General features: G+C 39.3%; 1 protein-coding gene across 6 annotated transcripts in view; it reads right to left on the bottom strand.

The window, feature by feature from the left end:
• Positions 1–1,764: 1,764 nt before the first annotated feature.
• The window catches only part of psd3l (pleckstrin and Sec7 domain containing 3, like), a 126,458-nt gene continuing 111,776 nt past the window's right edge, over positions 1,765–16,446 (bottom strand). For all 6 annotated transcript variants that reach the window (XM_084401477.1, XM_084401478.1, XM_084401479.1 and 3 more), the window contains 5 exons: positions 11,176–11,246; positions 9,196–9,353; positions 8,833–8,977; positions 8,090–8,233; positions 1,765–4,430 (listed from right to left, as the gene is read on the bottom strand). In XM_084401477.1, the coding sequence (XP_084257603.1) occupies positions 4,230–4,430; positions 8,090–8,233; positions 8,833–8,977; positions 9,196–9,353; positions 11,176–11,246 (719 nt within the window). In that variant the 3' untranslated portion in view covers positions 1,765–4,229. The remainder of the gene's footprint in view (positions 4,431–8,089; positions 8,234–8,832; positions 8,978–9,195; positions 9,354–11,175; positions 11,247–16,446) is intronic.

Below are 16,446 nucleotides of genomic sequence, written 5' to 3'. Positions count from 1 at the left end.
CTGTTATCTATAAGCTAGTGTGCTCACATTTAGAAGACCAAACCCAGCGTTGAAAATGAAAATCAGCTTGATGTCAGAATCCAACACCAGATTTACATTAATCTCCAACGTTGGACAGACGTTGTCTTGTGGTTGAAAATGAAAATCGGGTTGAGGTCAGAAACCAACATCAGTCGGGACGTCAACCCGACTTTCATTTCCAACCAAAATGCAACCCCTGACCGACGTTACTACTCTCTACTCAAGGACCTTGACAGAAATGTAGTGGAGTAAAAAGTACGATATTTGTCTTTCAAATGTAGTGAAGTTAAAGTAAAAAGTTTCCAGAAAAAAAGAATACTCAAGTAAAGTACAGATACTCAAAAAGTGTACTTAAGTACAGTACTCAAGTAAATGTACTTTGTTACTGTCCACCTCTGGGTTGAGGGTTGTCTAGTGTCTGGGCAGGCACGGTGGGTTATCTGGACACCTTTAAAGCTCATTGAGGAAGAGGGTTTGCTGTAAATTAATTCATGAAAAAACTGAATTCAACTCAGATCGGCCTTTGATGGACCCAGCTTGGAGGCCTTTGCCACTATTCAGATAAGAAATGAACTAATAGAAGGGAAAAATCTGGAAACGGTGTCGTGTTAGCAGCGTTTTTAAGTTAACAACTAATGATCTTTGCAACGGAAGTGAATCAATCAAAACTAACTTTAGCTGGACAATAACTTTATTGTAGAGCTGCTGTAAAGCCAAAACAATCTCTGTTACTGTAATTTCCTATTATCACTGTAAAGCTGCTTTGAAACAGTCTATATTGTTAAAAGCGCTATATAAATGAAGGTGACTTGACTCGACGGGTAGTTTAGAGGGCTTTGGGGGAAGGGTAAACACTGCAGAGAGACAGTACTGTACAGTGCATGAGAACTGGATGTCTGAATTGATCAGAGCTTGTCTAAGTGCGTTAACTGTCCATTTCTAGAAGACATGGTAGAAGAAGACATGAAGGAAGACGGCGATGTTCCTCGCCGGCAGGGAAGACCTGATGTCTTGAGGTTCGGGACCGCTCGGGTAGGCTGGTGCCCTCGCTCTTCGGCCGGTGGAGCGCAGAGGAGATTCCTCAGAGACCAAAGATCCTTCATCGGACTGGAAGACCTGGATCTGGGACATGATGAGCGGGGCCGAATGCCGGAAAACTGTCGAGGAACACGGCGATTTACAGGCTCCTCTAGAGCTGATTGGCTGGATTATCTGAACACGCTCCTCACAAACTTGATTAAAATAAACTTAATAGTGCACATTTATGTTTTGCTCCAAATTTTTTACAAAGGCTATCTTCAAATTACTGTCATGTTAATGTTACTTTTATGTAATGTTAATTTCACCTCAGATTGCATGTTCTCTTCTCTGATGACAAGGGCGGAGCAATAACCTGTCACTCACATGACATCCACCAATAGCAAACCACAACCATCCAATCATTTCCCCACAGACAAAATCAAGCCCCGCCCACATTTGTTCTTTCACTCGGATATACGGCACAATAGAGAAGAAAAGATGAGCACAACAACAGTTGCTATATGAATATCCTGACGAATAGAATAGCTTTAAGTAATGTATAGTTGCCGGTCAAGTTTTTCATTTGCATTTCTACACGACCTAATTCAATATGTGTCGACTTCCAATAAGCAGGCTAACTTTTATTTGAGGAAATAAGCTTATAATAAGCTCTAATAAATTTGTCCCACATATACTAAATGACAAATGAGTGCAGATGCAATGAACGATTAAATACAGTATTTTATTCACTGAAGCCAACATTGTGTCCCTGATCTTAGTGGGCAGGCGTAAGACACGCATGCCGAGAGACCACAACCAACACATCCAGTCTTCTGAACACAGGGCAACAGGCATATTTAACAACATTTACAGATCGAAAGGAGTGGTACAGGATCACAGCTAAAAAAGGTATTTCACTCTATCTGAGTTTGGACACCAATCGGCCCAACTGATGGCTAAGGCGCATTAAAACCAGCAGCTCTCCTTCAATACTCACACAATTGCATTTTGAGAGGAGATCATACATTACAGGGTTTGATACAGAGTAAACGGACAAAGATGACATCCCTGGAAAAATCAACATCATGGTAAACATGAGCATTTGCACCCGGGAGATAAAAAGGAGTATTCCAGTCAAAATATTGTCAGAAAGAAAGAAAGATATTCCACTCTTCATTGCAAACCTCTTCACTGCTTCCGAGTCACACTTTATGCGGTTTTTCATTTGCGCTGTTATTGTTCTAAACCCTACAGTGCACTTGCATGCCACCACAAGTACTATGTTAACCCTTTTTCTGATTTTCTTTGATTGTTCTCCTCATCCTATGTAAAATATGAACAAACTATTCAAAAGGACTAAATCTGTGTACAACGTGCACTGTTAAAGGGTTAGTGCCAGAGTCACAGCTCACAGAAAACTGTTTGGTCTGGAGAAGCGGTGAACACCAGTCAACATAACACAGACGAACACATGAGAGGAAGAGTCCATCTCTTCATATACATCACCACTCATCCTGATGACAGTTCTGTAGCATTCATTACTAGCTGTGTATATACTGCTCAAAGTAATTGCATTTTTTTGTTCTAAACAGCAACAAATAAATAAAAATAAACATTGTCTAAGTGCTTCTGTGTGAGCAACAATATAAAGTCTGTTGAAAACACAAAGTAGATATGAACGAATCCTTTCTATTTGTCAAATTCTAACAAAAAATAAAGTGTCCTTAAAAACATTTCAAGTAAACAAATGTCGTTATAGACGGCAGGGACTAATATCTGTAATGTGAATAGCTTTCCATGTAGATTCCTTTTAAACCCTTAAAAGTTCAAACGAGTGAATAGATCCGGCGTTGACGCTCGCTGTTGGTGTGTAATAAACACGTCCATATAGTGTTCACGTCAGTTCTGTCTGTAATGAAAATGACATCGTAAATTCAAGGTCAGCATCACGTAAAGCAACGGTTTCAAACCTAAATGCTCTAAACTCTTCTAGAAAACGTGTCTTTAACAACCTAAACATGACAGCAAAAATACACAAGCACAGACAAACACACACAACTTTACACGAGTGAAAATGTACCTTCGGCTGTGTACCTTCAATAAAATCAACCAGCGATTTGGTTATGCTTGAGAAACCTGCGATATAATGAAGTAACGTATCACTACCCTTTATAAAGCTCTCTAAAAGAGTCGAAAGAACTGATAAAGTGCACTATAAATACTACTGTCATCTTTACAACAATAATGCTCTCAACTGAGAATTAAAAATTCAAATATATAAGATTATAAAATACAGAAAAGGAGCATTGGCATTTACACTACTGAAAAAGCAGAAGTATACTCTTTACTTCAACAAACAGATAAAAAAATAAATGGCACAAACTGCACAGTTGATGACGTCAAGATGAACATCATCTCGCAGTCTGAGACTCAGCAAGTCCCTCCAAATCATCATTAGAAAATAATCTATGTAGAGTTTCGGTCCTTTGCTGAGACATGCTGGTACAATCCATTAACGATAAGTGTGAGCAGATATTATACTGAGAGTCTGGTGGTTTGTTAGTAGGTGGTTAGTACGTCGGTAGTGGATATATCAGCGACGACAGCGGGAGGCTTTCAAAACCATGCGCCGAAATCCCGAAACTCTTCTCGCGTCACATCAGGCCACCGCTGTCGGTTTATATCCGCCGCTTGTCTGTATATTAAAATAACAGCTAACGCTCCGAGTGAGACTATATCTACTGCCTAGCATATGTACGTATGTGGACGTTTCCAAGAAAATACTTCTCTTGAAAGAAAAGCAAATTAGGGGGACAGCACAATCAAGAGAGACACCGGTGGCACTTCATTTTACAGTCCCGCTCTGCATGCACTTACTATAGCGACTGGATGCTAACCCTTAACCCATGTAGTTACCTAATACTACGCTTGCGTTCGCACTCGTACTGTAAAATAAAATGCAACCATGAAATCTTTACACGCTAACAAATAAAAAGAAAACCACACTATTTGCTCCACAAGCACCAGCTGGTCAAGGGAGACATCGAGATTTACAACTTCCAATCAATTGATCCTTTTACATTTTACACAAATGTTACCCGATACAACTGTCGGCAGGTAAATAAATTACATCAAAATACAGTCACGCGTGATATACAATGGCTCTCCGTGAGGAAGCAGAAGGCCGCCTATGTGAGCTTGGGCGTTTCGGGCCGGTAGTCCTTGCGCTCGGATGTGTTGCGCTTGACCTTGGCGCTGGCCGGCTGAGACTCTTGGTTGAGAGACGGGCTGGACTGGGACTTCTTCAGCGCTGGGTCCCCGTCCCGGGCCGTCAGGATCTCCTTCACACCCTCCTTCAGAAGCTTCACGTACATCTCGTAACGGTTCTCCTTCAGAGAGGAATCAGAAAACCCATTAGACTCCATTATCATGTCATCAGCTCCAGCAACAGCTCAGCTCTGAACCCGGGCTGTGACTCGGCCAGATACTGAACCCTTGAAGACGTACCTCGCGACTCGCTCGTCTAAAGCAGTGTTCCCCAACCCTGCTAGCTGATGAGTTGAATCAGGTGTGTTTGATTAGGGAGATAAAGAAAACGTGCAGTGTTGGGGGTCCTTCAGGAGCAGGGTTGGGGAACACTGGTTTAAAGGATTACTTCACTTCAGAATAAAAATGTCCTGATGATTTACTCTCTCCCACGTAATCCAAGATGTTCATGTCTTTCTTTCCTCAGTTGAAAAGAAATGAAGGTTTTTGAGGAAAACGTTCCAGGATTTTTCTCCATATAGTGACTTCAATGGGGTCCAACGGGTTGAAGGTCCAAATGTGAGTTTCAGTGCAGCTTCAAAGTCTCGACACGATCCAGCCGAGGAATAAGAGTCTTATCTAGACAAACCAGCGGACATTTTAACCACAAATGCTGGTCTTGCACTGGCTGGGATCACGTTGAAAGGTCACGTGTGTTCCGGTTTAAAAATGTAGGGCGAAAAACTCATTTTCTCCTCCAACTTCAAAATTGACCGACATCGTTGTTTTACCTTTTTTTCACGTTATAAATGGCGTTTGACTTAGTCTTTGCACATTCAGTTTGTAAACACTGGGTCTCAACGTGATTACGTAATGTGTGTCGCATCACAGCTAGTGCAAGACCAGCATTTGTGGTTAAAAAGTATATAAATGTTTATTTTGTTTATAAAATGTCCGCTGGTTTGTCTAGATAAGACTCTTATTCCTCGGCTGGATCGTGTCGAGACTTTGAAGCTGCACTGAAACTCACATCTGGACCTTCAACCCGTTGGACCCCATTGAAGTCACTATATGGAGAAAAATCCTGGAATGTTTTCCTCAAAAACCTTCATATCTTTTCAACTGAGGAAAGAAAGACATGAACATCTTGGATGACGTGGGGGAGAGAAAATCATCAGGAAAATGTAATTCTGAAGTGAACTACTTGTTTAAGTCAAGACCACTGTTTTTTCATGCACTGGAGCTGTTTTGCTTCTATAACAAGTCTTCTTTCAGACTAGTGGATAGAGAATATCCAAAACACACATTCAAGTGTCTATTTCATTACACTTCGTCTGTAGATTTCAATTACAATACATATCTTAGAAGGCACTTTCAGAAAGTCTGAAATATCGACTTCAGCAGCTCTAGCAAACACCAGACTTTACAGTTTTATTCCTTATCTGTGTTCTGAAGGGTTTACAGAGTTTGTTCATGTATAATTTGCCTGATTGCATATGTTATACATTTTATTCCTAAAAACCTGGTGAAAATGTATTTTTTCTTCTGGCTGTTGACAGTATTTTTCAATTTATGCTAAAAAGAGATCCTAAATCCCCTCTGTAAAAACCTTTGACTTTAGCGTGTCAACAAAACGAAACAAGAATTTTGAACTTTATAAAATATGTTCAGATTTCTGTCTTGGAAATGTATGCAAATTTAATTTAATAATGCTCCTTTTGCATATATATATATAACATAACATTTCAGAAACCTGTAATAGAAAACAACAATGTACTGTGGACACATGTTGGGGAAGTATGGTGAAATCGCAGATGTTTTGTAGTCTTGCTCAAAGCACACACACAGCACTCCTCAGTTGATTTCAGCAGCATGTTGCTTTTCTAGCACAAAAATGCACACTGGGTAAAACGTTGTTACGTGGGACTATTCTCTGTAGATCGTTTTCTGTACTGAATGAAATCTATTTATAATAAATCTGTTATAATTTTCCTCAGTGTCTACCATTTGGAATTCATTTTATTCACTGAGCTTGTTGCAGTGCATTCTGGGATTGGCTTATCTGGGAAGGATATATGCGATGCCGCCGAGACTTTGGCCAAAGCCTGCAGTTTTAAACAGCTGTTGTGTTGAAGGTGCACATAAAGAAGTGGCCTAAACACACCAATCACTAATGTCTGGAACAGAGCTAAACTCTAATACAGTGTAATAAACATTAACTTACAAAAGTGCGAAATAAATCTCATATCATGCTGATTATGGGATATATTTCTCAGGGTGGTCCTGACAGTTAAAAGGAGGGATTCATTAAAGATCCACGTTCAGGAGGGTCTTTTACCCTTCAACTGTAAAACACACTGACTGGATATTGATCCTGATGCCTGGCCAAAGGACTTTAAAGGGTTTATTCTTCCCACAGAGGTGTTTCTTTTATTAACTGCAGCTGAAAGCCCATCAGAGTGGATGTGTGTTGCATCGGTGTGTGATTGGTCCAGTTTTTTTATTAGGAAGGGTTAATACACTGCATTACCAGAGAACTAATAAAACTGAGTTCACTTTAACCAATTACATCATTTCACTGGGTTAACCATAATAGAGTGTATAATCTACATGTGTATATATTTGTGTCTCAGTGTTGTATTATTTATGGCACACACTGCACCCCCCCCGCGCTTGATGACGAGCCATTACCCATCTGTTCTCAACTGACTCACTCAACGCAGCTCGATAGTTCACACTAAAATGAACATTGTCATCATTTACTCTGCCTCATGTCGTTCCAAACCTGCATGACTTTCTTTCTTCAAAGAAGATGTTTGAAGAATGTTGAAAGAAGATTAATGTTGGTAAACAAACAGTTTTGGTTCCCATTGACTTCCAATAAATGGACTAAAAGTATAACAGAAGTCAAACTCTTTGGTTACCAACATTCATCATCTTCTGTGTTAACTGAAGAAGAAGGTCATACAGGACTGGAATGACAGAGGGAGGGAGAGTAAATGATGAAATTTATGTCTGGAGAAGTTTGGGATGGTTTCATAACTCAAGGCTACTTCTCTTTGACCTCAATGATCGTAGAAGACACTTTCCACTAATCGGATACAAAACAGGGTTTGATAGGCTTTAAGTAAATCCTTTTTAACAAATTGTTTGTGAACGATGCTGCTATATCAAGTTATTTTATTTTCAATTAATTTCAAGTATAAATACTGTTTAAAACCCTGATTTGTTGCCTTACTTAAGCAATGGATGTTAACAATTTATCAAAATAAAAACCATAATGGTACACATTTTTTTGCACATTTAGCCTAAATGTGTCGGTAGAAAATATTTGTTTGATGATTTTGATAAAAAACATCTTTGATAACAGGAATGAATGGTGTACACTGTCAACACAACAACTGTGTATCAATACATTTTTAGAGATGTTTTAAACAAAATTGTTACAATATTAATTATGCTTTAAGACTACATCAAATGATTAAGGGTACATCAAAAAGCGCTGATTTGAATTCATTAAATATGAAAACAAGTATTAACACAGCATCTTGTTTAATGTTTAAAGCGTAGCCTCTCTGATATGAGTGCAGTGTGATTCTCCTCCTCTGACCTTAACTATCAATCTCAGCCAGAAAATGAAACGGCTTCAGTAAACGAATTTCCATAAATTCTGGGCGAATTCATCCCTGACAGTTTAGATGAGGAAACGTCAAAGACTATGAATGCGAGTGGAAAATACGGCCAAGGTAAACCTGAGATGCTTGATTGTGTCTCTTGATCATAAAAAGGCAAGGGCGCCTACCTCAAACTCTAGGTAGTGCTCCTTCAAGCGGTACTCATCGATCTCTTTGGCTTTGACCTTCTTATCTGGCGGGTAGGATCTGTGCTCGGCTAACTCTGTGGAGACGTGCTTCAGCTTGGCCTCGTGCGACTTGAGCTGCTCTTCCTGAAACACAACAGACACATCAGACCATCACCAGTTATCCCAGACCTCAGCTCGTCCCGTCAGCGGCGCCTCAAGCCGGTGCACACTGTGCGATTCTGGCCACGGTTTGGCCGTCTGAGACAAATTTAGCAAATCCTAAAAGAATCCTCTGATCCTAGGCTAAAATCTGAAGTCTTTGATTGTTAGTTTGACATGTTCAGTCGATTAATGACCGTTGTGATCAAATTTGACCTCTGACAATTCTGGCAGTGTCAGAAGATTCGACTCAGTCCTGCAGTGTCCTCGTTTCTCAAGAAAAGCCATGACCAAAATTAATGTTAGAGATTTCTCTGTAGCCACTGTTTCAATCCCGCGTATAATGCAGCTCAGTCACTGAACGCGTCATTGATTAATGATGTAAACTCCAGATGAGTTTGCTTGTGTGCGTCTGTGTTTAATGTGTCTTGACTGTCGTACAGTCTGACATTAATGACAACTGAGATCTTACAGTGTGACATGACTTACAGCGATGATCATGTTCGTACAGTCTGACAAGCAACAATCGTAAAGGACTATAATAAATCGCAGTGTGCACCGGCTTTCCTCTCCTGTGAACACACCTGAGACATGCGTGTGGTGGTGGCCGGCAGCAGCGGGCGGCTGAACTTCTTCTGAGAGCCAATGGCAGCGGGGAAGGACGGGGCCGAAAACATGGCCGCCACTGAGTTTATTATTCCAATCCAGGACTCCATTTCCTCAGGGCTCCTGCGGAGAAGAGATTTCACATGTTCACTTGAGGAAGGCCATGCGACAGTTGTGCAAACTCACAGTCAGCCTCACGCAGGAATAAAAGGCCTGCGGGCAGACCAATGGAGGAGATAAACGAGGCTTAATTGAGCTTGAACTGAAGCATGAAATTTGATTTGCGGTTGAGTTTGCAGTGTTTCAGTGTAGAAGTGCTGGTGTCTGCGAGTGGATCTTACTGGGCCTGGAAGAGGAACACTCTCCAGTCAGCCGTCTTGAGCTTTAGCACATTGGGCTTCTTCTCGTAGTCCATGGCCTTGATGGCGAGAGCGTGATGCACGCTGATGGCGTTCTTCAGATCGTCCTCCGACAGGGCCTTCTCCGGCTTATACTCGTCCTGCAGAGGCACACACACACACACAGACAATGTTGAACAACGGATTGGCACAGGGAACTGAGGAATTACACTAGACTGCTTCAGATTACAGTACCTTACAGATTCAGTAGATGTGTGTGTGTTTGTGTGAGAGTGTGTGCGAGCGTGTTTGTGTGTGCATGCGAGCGAGAGTGTGAGCGAGCGTATGTGAGAGTGTGTGTGTGCGAGCATATGAGTGTCTGCGAGTGAGTGTTTTGTGTGAGAGTATGAGTGTGTGTTTGTGTGTGTGAGAGCGTATGAGTGTGAGTAAGCGTGTGTGTGAGAGTATGAGTGTGTGTGTTACAGTGTGTGTGAGTGTGTGTGTGTTTGTGAGTGCAAGTGTGTGTGCGTGAGTGAGTGTGTGTGTGTGCGCACGTGTGTGTATGAGTGAGTGTTTGTGTAAGCACTATGTATTTGAAGATCGTCAAACTAAAAATACACTTTACTCCTGTTCGCAGGAGTGATGAGATACTTAGTAGATTGTGTTCACTCAATGGCTGGCTGTCTAAGTGGTGTCCGCAAAATAATACAGAATTCATAGACAATTGGAAAAGTTTTTGGGGCAGACCTGACCTGTTGAAAAGAGATGGTATTCATCCCTCCTGGGATGGTGCTGCTCTTCTCTCTAGTAATATGGCTCATAGTCTTAGAGCTCAAACATGACAATCTAGGGCTCAGGTCAGGAAGCAGACAGACTGGCTAAACCGACCGTCTGCTAGCTGTCTCACGTCACCGAGATCAGATAAATCCCATCACATAGAGCCTCTTTCACCTAGATATCATCATATAGAGACTGTGTCTGTTCCCCGAATTAGGAAATACAAAAAACTCCCAAACCCATTTAAGGGTAATAATTTAATTGATGTTCAACAAATAAAAAACAGCTATAATACAAATGAACAAATTATAAAGCTCGGGTTGCTGAATATTCGATCCCTAACTTCAAAAGCACTTATTGTTAATGATATGGGTCCAGGATGTTGGAGCCATAAAGTTACAGAGACAGAATATAATATTGTTACACAATGTCTTCATTATAGTCTATTACTTGATTCATTATATGTCTCCGTTTTCTGTACTCCCCCTGTGGTAAACAGGATGAACTGCATGTTTTGCATTTCCTGCAGACAGCCATTTTAAACAGGAAGTGATGTGGGAAGGGGGAGTGCGTTTTTTTTTAACCTCTTTTTCGTTTACTTGCTTGAAACAAAGTTTTGCTCAAACTGGTTTGGAGTAGAATCAAATACACTTTCCTATATAGAAGCAGCCACAAACAAAAGGAAGCCACTACAAGTATTATCTTTCTAAGCATCTTATTTCCTCCACAGTAAAAGGCCTGTTTGAAATGATAATGAGGAAGCCATCCAGCAGCACATCTCCGGCTCCTCTGATGAGAGTCGTTCGCTATGATTGCTGAACATCATTAGCTGATAAAGCCTGCAAACCTGAGGCTGCAGGGACAGTCAGTCACCAGCGCTAATATATGCACAGGTAGACATTTCACGCCAGTGTCTCACGCCTGTGACTTCTGCATCACTGCACAGCTAACTAATGCAAGATGAAATGGAGCACATAAATAAACTATTGTACTGGAGAATGTGTGGCGCTGGGACACTTCTTTCTTTGATGGGCTCTGAAAAGGTTTGTCAGACCTGAAATAAACGTGTGAATGTGATTACCTCTCAGCATCCGAGTCTCCCAGGAGGAGAAATTGAATTATTATTGATCATGTTTGCAGGAAATGATGGAAATTTGATTAATAAGCAGTGCGAGGAGGGGAAAATGAAAGAGTGGAAAAACAAACCTTCTGCAAATAGAGGATCATGCCTTTGAGAACAGCATAAAAGGTTTTCCAGCCTCGCTTTCCTCTTGGTGCTAGAGAATATAAAAAATGTAAATATTAAAATCATGAGGATAACATTATTACAGAGGAATTAAAAATGTCTCCACGCCATTAAAACAACTGGTTTTGTGATGTAAAAAATTAAACAAAGATAAATCAAATCATAAGTTTTGCTCCATTCATGTAAAAATGACAGCCTATGCAATGCCACTGAAAACCAAAGTGACACATTTCAGAGAAATAAATAAATAAATAAACCCACCCTAACTGCATAAGTGTGCACACCCTTTTATAAACGGAGAATGTGAGAATGAACTAATGGTCAAGCTCATGTGTGATAGTCCACACCTGTCTTCAGCTGATGAAGTGACTCGGATCAACTCCAAATAAACCTCGGCTGCTCTTGTAGAATCTTCTAAGTTGCTGCTACTACAAGAGCCATGGATCATTGCTGAAAGGTTTTGCTCGAGTAAGGGCTACAAAAACTTTTCCAAGGCATCAACCAATTACCAAGCAATGCTTAAAGGGATAGTTCACTTTGAAATTAATTTTTGATATGTTTTAGCTTACCTCAAGGGCATCCAAGATGTAGGTGTCTTTGTTTCCGCAGTAGTTTCAATTTTGATATTTTTAGGTCAAACCGTTCTTGTCTGTCAGTCATATAATGCAGGTCGATGGTCACTGGCTCAAAACACAAGCACAGAGTCCAAATTAAAACAATTCCCCATCGTCCAAATGAAACAATTCCCCATCATAAGTACACATTGATGGCCTAAGACACGAAACGAGCGGTTTGTGTGAGAAAACGAACAGTATTTATATCGTTGTTATCTCTTGAAAACAGCACACGTCCAAATGATCTGACGGCGCGGGCGGGTATAGATATAAACACTAGATGTCGCCTTGGCTACTGCAGTTCATTGGAACAAAACCGTAGCCAAGCGACATCTAGTGTATATATCTATACCCGCCCGCTGGCGGGTATAGATGTATACACTAGATGTCGCCTTCGCTACTGCAGTTCATTGGAACGAAACCGTAGCCAAGGCGACATCTATGTATATATCTATACCCCCCCGCGCCGTCAGATCATTTGGACGTGTGCTGTTTTCAAGAGATAACAACGATATAAATACTGTTCGTTTTCTCACACAAACTGCTCGTTTCGTGTCTTAGGCCATCAATGTGTACTTATGATGGGGAATTGTTTCATTTGGACGATGGGGAATTGTTTTAATTTGGACTCTGTGCTTGTGTTTTGAGCCAGTGACCATCGACCTGCATTATATGACTGACAGACAAGAACGGTTTGACCTAAAAATATCAAAATTGAAACTACTGCGGAAACAAAGACACCTACATCTTGGATGCCCTTGAGGTAAGCTAAAACATATCAAAAATTAATTTCAAAGTGAACTATCCCTTTAATTTTGTTCAGTCTGTGTGTAAAAAGGTCGCACTAGCAATTAAAGAAAAAACACTTCAGTAAAACATGGTCAGGTCAAAGTGTCTGAATAATTTTTGGTCCCAAATTTGTATAAATGTTACTGGTAGTCACTGTATGAAGAATATTTGGGTATAATATGTCACAGTTTACTTTATTTTGCTCTCCTCACTTACATAAATGAACTATAGTGTCCTGCACACACTAGTAAAAAAAATACAAAAAAAAATACAAAATGATATCCGGTGTCTAAATAATTTTTGGTTTGACTGTATCTCCCATATTCTCCATCTGTCTGGGTTATTGGGCAGAATGGCAAGATGCCAGCCTTTCTGACACACAAAAATTGAAAGTGGAAAGATTGAACTTTTAGGACAAAGTCTGCATGGCGCAGAAACAAAAGAACAGCATGCCCATGGTGAAGCATGATGGTGCAGAATCAGGCTTTTCTGGAGCCGGGCTTCAGTGGAGGTGGAGGGAATCCGATTCGCTCCAAGTACCAGTCAGTGTTTGGCACAGAACCTTCTGGCATCTGATGGAAAGTTGAAAATGAAGAGAACTTTCACCTTTCAGCATGACTGATCCAAAACACTCATCTAAATCAACAGCAGAATGACTTCAGTAAAGAAAGATGAATGTTTTGGAATGAGCCAGTCCGGATCTGAAGTCCTGTGGAGACCTGAAGACGGCTGGGCACAGGACATGCAAAATGTGTCATTTTGGTTTTCAGTGGCATTGCATAGGTTGTACTTTTACATTAAACATGCAGAAAGTTCTGAAATGATCAGATTTATTGATCAGATGATTTACAATCACAAACTGGCTGTTTTAACAGGGGTGTGAGGACTTTTTATATTTAATGGCAGTTCACAGTGACAATGGCTGCTAAACTCCAAAAACATCAAATAAAAAGATATAAAAACACCATAACTGTAGTCTATATGACTCATGCACTATTTTTCAAGTCTTCTGAAGTCCTATGCTTTGTGTGAGGAACAAACCCAAATTTAAGATTAGGGATGCAGGATATATCGGCCACCATACCGTTATCGGCTGATACATGATCATTTTTGATGTTATCGTTATCGGCCCGATAAGAAAATTAGGCAGAAATATTAAAGTCGATAAATAATGGATTATTTTCTTCAAGCTGGGACACTTTGCGCACTGTTCTCCATGTTTTTGAATTGCTTGAAATATGATTGGAATCCCTTCAAAAAAGGAAAATCCAGTTCAGTGCAACCTGTGCAGCGCAAGTATGTCATATCGACTTCATAAAATTAGAATGAGAACTTTATAATTGTGTGCTTGGGACATGGATTTTAATGGTGAGACTTTTGTTTTTGTAAATCAGGCTCTCAAAAATTATATAAAAATTTGGATTTAGATTTATCAGCCAATATATCGGTTATCGGCTTTTAATATTAAGAATTATGGGTTATCGGCATCACACAAAATGTTGATATCGGTGCATCCCTAATTAAGATGCTATTCACTGATAATATGCTTCTGCATACTAATCACAATCAGTAACAACATAGTAAAAGTAACATGGACTGCTTTTGGATCTCAACAGAATCTGTTCTCATTCACTCTGTGTTCACATTGGATTCAGACTGACATGAGGGTGAGTACTTTTTTTTTTTTTTTACTGTTCCTTTAGTCCTGTATTTTCCATACTGTTGTGTTAGAAAGGGTCAAACATAGGATGAGCATTTTCCTTTTAGTGAGACACTTCAGCGCTCTGTTCCCCCTCTGAAGGGCATTACTTTTTTCTGTCGAATGATTCCCGTGATGGTGTCTCCGCAGAACAGCTTTATTTACGGCAGTGCTTTAGGAGCTTTGGGAAGCATCCGAACACTTTAGGGTTCTCAGAAGTGTGCCGCATCTCAATGATGGCACCTCTGGGACCCTGGCCTGAATGCTCTCAGCATGTGATGCATCAGATCACTAAAGCCCTGCTGTTTTTATCCTGGTTGTAATGCGCTCATTAGGCCACACTGGCATGGCTGGCACTGGAGCGTGGCGTGCCCAATAAACTTGTGTCTTCTGCCAGAGCCGGGCGGTAAATCACAAAGCAGTGCAGGTCTCAGTTTACCCCGTTAGACATGTTCAAACACCTACACTATATTATTATATATCTAACCCTCTTAGACATGTTCAAACACCTACACTATATTATTATATATCTAACCCTGTTAGGCATGTTCAAACACCTACTCTATATTATTATATATCTAACCCTCTTAGACATGTTTAAACACCTCTATATTATTATATATCTAACCCTGTTAGACATGTTTAAACACCTCTATATTATTATATATCTAACCCTCTTAGACATGTTTAAACACCTCTATATTATTATATATCGAACCCTGTTAGGCATGTTCAAACACCTACTCTATATTATTATATATCTAACCCTCTTAGACATGTTTAAACACCTCTATATTATTATATATCTAACCCTGTTAGACATGTTTAAACACCTCTATATTATTATATATCTAACCCTCTTAGACATGTTTAAACACCTCTATATTATTATATATCTAACCCTGTTAGACATGTTTAAACACCTCTATATTATTATATATCTAACCCTCTTAGCCCTGTTAGACATGTTTAAACACCTCTATATTATTATATATCTAACCCTCTTAGACATGTTTAAACACCTACTCTATATTATTATATATCTAACCCTGTTAGGCATGTTCAAACACCTACTCTATATTATTATATATCTAACCCTCTTAGACATGTTTAAACACCTCTATATTATTATATATCTGACCCTGTTAGACATGTTTAAACACCTCTATATTATTATATATCTAACCCTCTTAGACATGTTTAAACACCTACTCTATATTATTATATATCTAACCCTGTTAGGCATGTTCAAACACCTACTCTATATTATTATATATCTAACCCTCTTAGACATGTTTAAACACCTCTATATTATTATATATCTAACCCTGTTAGACATGTTCAAACACCTCTATATTATTATATATCTAACCCTGTTAGACATGTTTAAACACCTCTATATTATTATATATCTAACCCTGTTAGACATGTTCAAACACCTCTATATTATTATATATCTAACCCTGTTAGACATGTTTAAACACCTCTATATTATTATATATCTAACCCTGTTAGACATGTTTAAACACCTCTATATTATTATATATCTAACCCTGTTAGGCATGTTCAAACACCTACTCTATATTATTATATATCTAACCCTCTTAGACATGTTTAAACACCTACTCTATATTATTATAAATCTAACCCTGTTAGGCATGTTCAAACACCTACTCTATATTATTATATATCTAACCCTCTTAGACATGTTTAAACACCTCTATATTATTATATATCTAACCCTGTTAGACATGTTCAAACACCTCTATATTATTATATATCTAACCCTGTTAGACATGTTTAAACACCTCTATATTATTATATATCTAACCCTGTTAGACATGTTCAAACACCTCTATATTATTATATATCTAACCCTGTTAGACATGTTTAAACACCTCTATATTATTATATATCTTACCCTGTTAGACATGTTTAAACACCTCTATATTATTATATATCTAACCCTGTTAGACATGTTTAAACACCTCTATATTATTATATATCTAACCCTGTTAGACATGTTTAAACACCTCTATATTATTATATATCTAACCCTCTTAGACATGTTTAAACACCTTCTCTATATTATTATATATCTAACCCTCTTAGACATGTTTAAACACATC

The sequence above is a fragment of the Rutilus rutilus genome (genome assembly GCF_951802725.1).
Source record: "Rutilus rutilus genome assembly, chromosome: 25".
In the NCBI taxonomy this organism is placed as follows: domain Eukaryota; kingdom Metazoa; phylum Chordata; class Actinopteri; order Cypriniformes; family Leuciscidae; genus Rutilus; species Rutilus rutilus.
The sequence above is the reverse complement of the archived record's forward strand: the minus strand, read 5'-3'. Positions and strand labels throughout refer to the sequence as shown.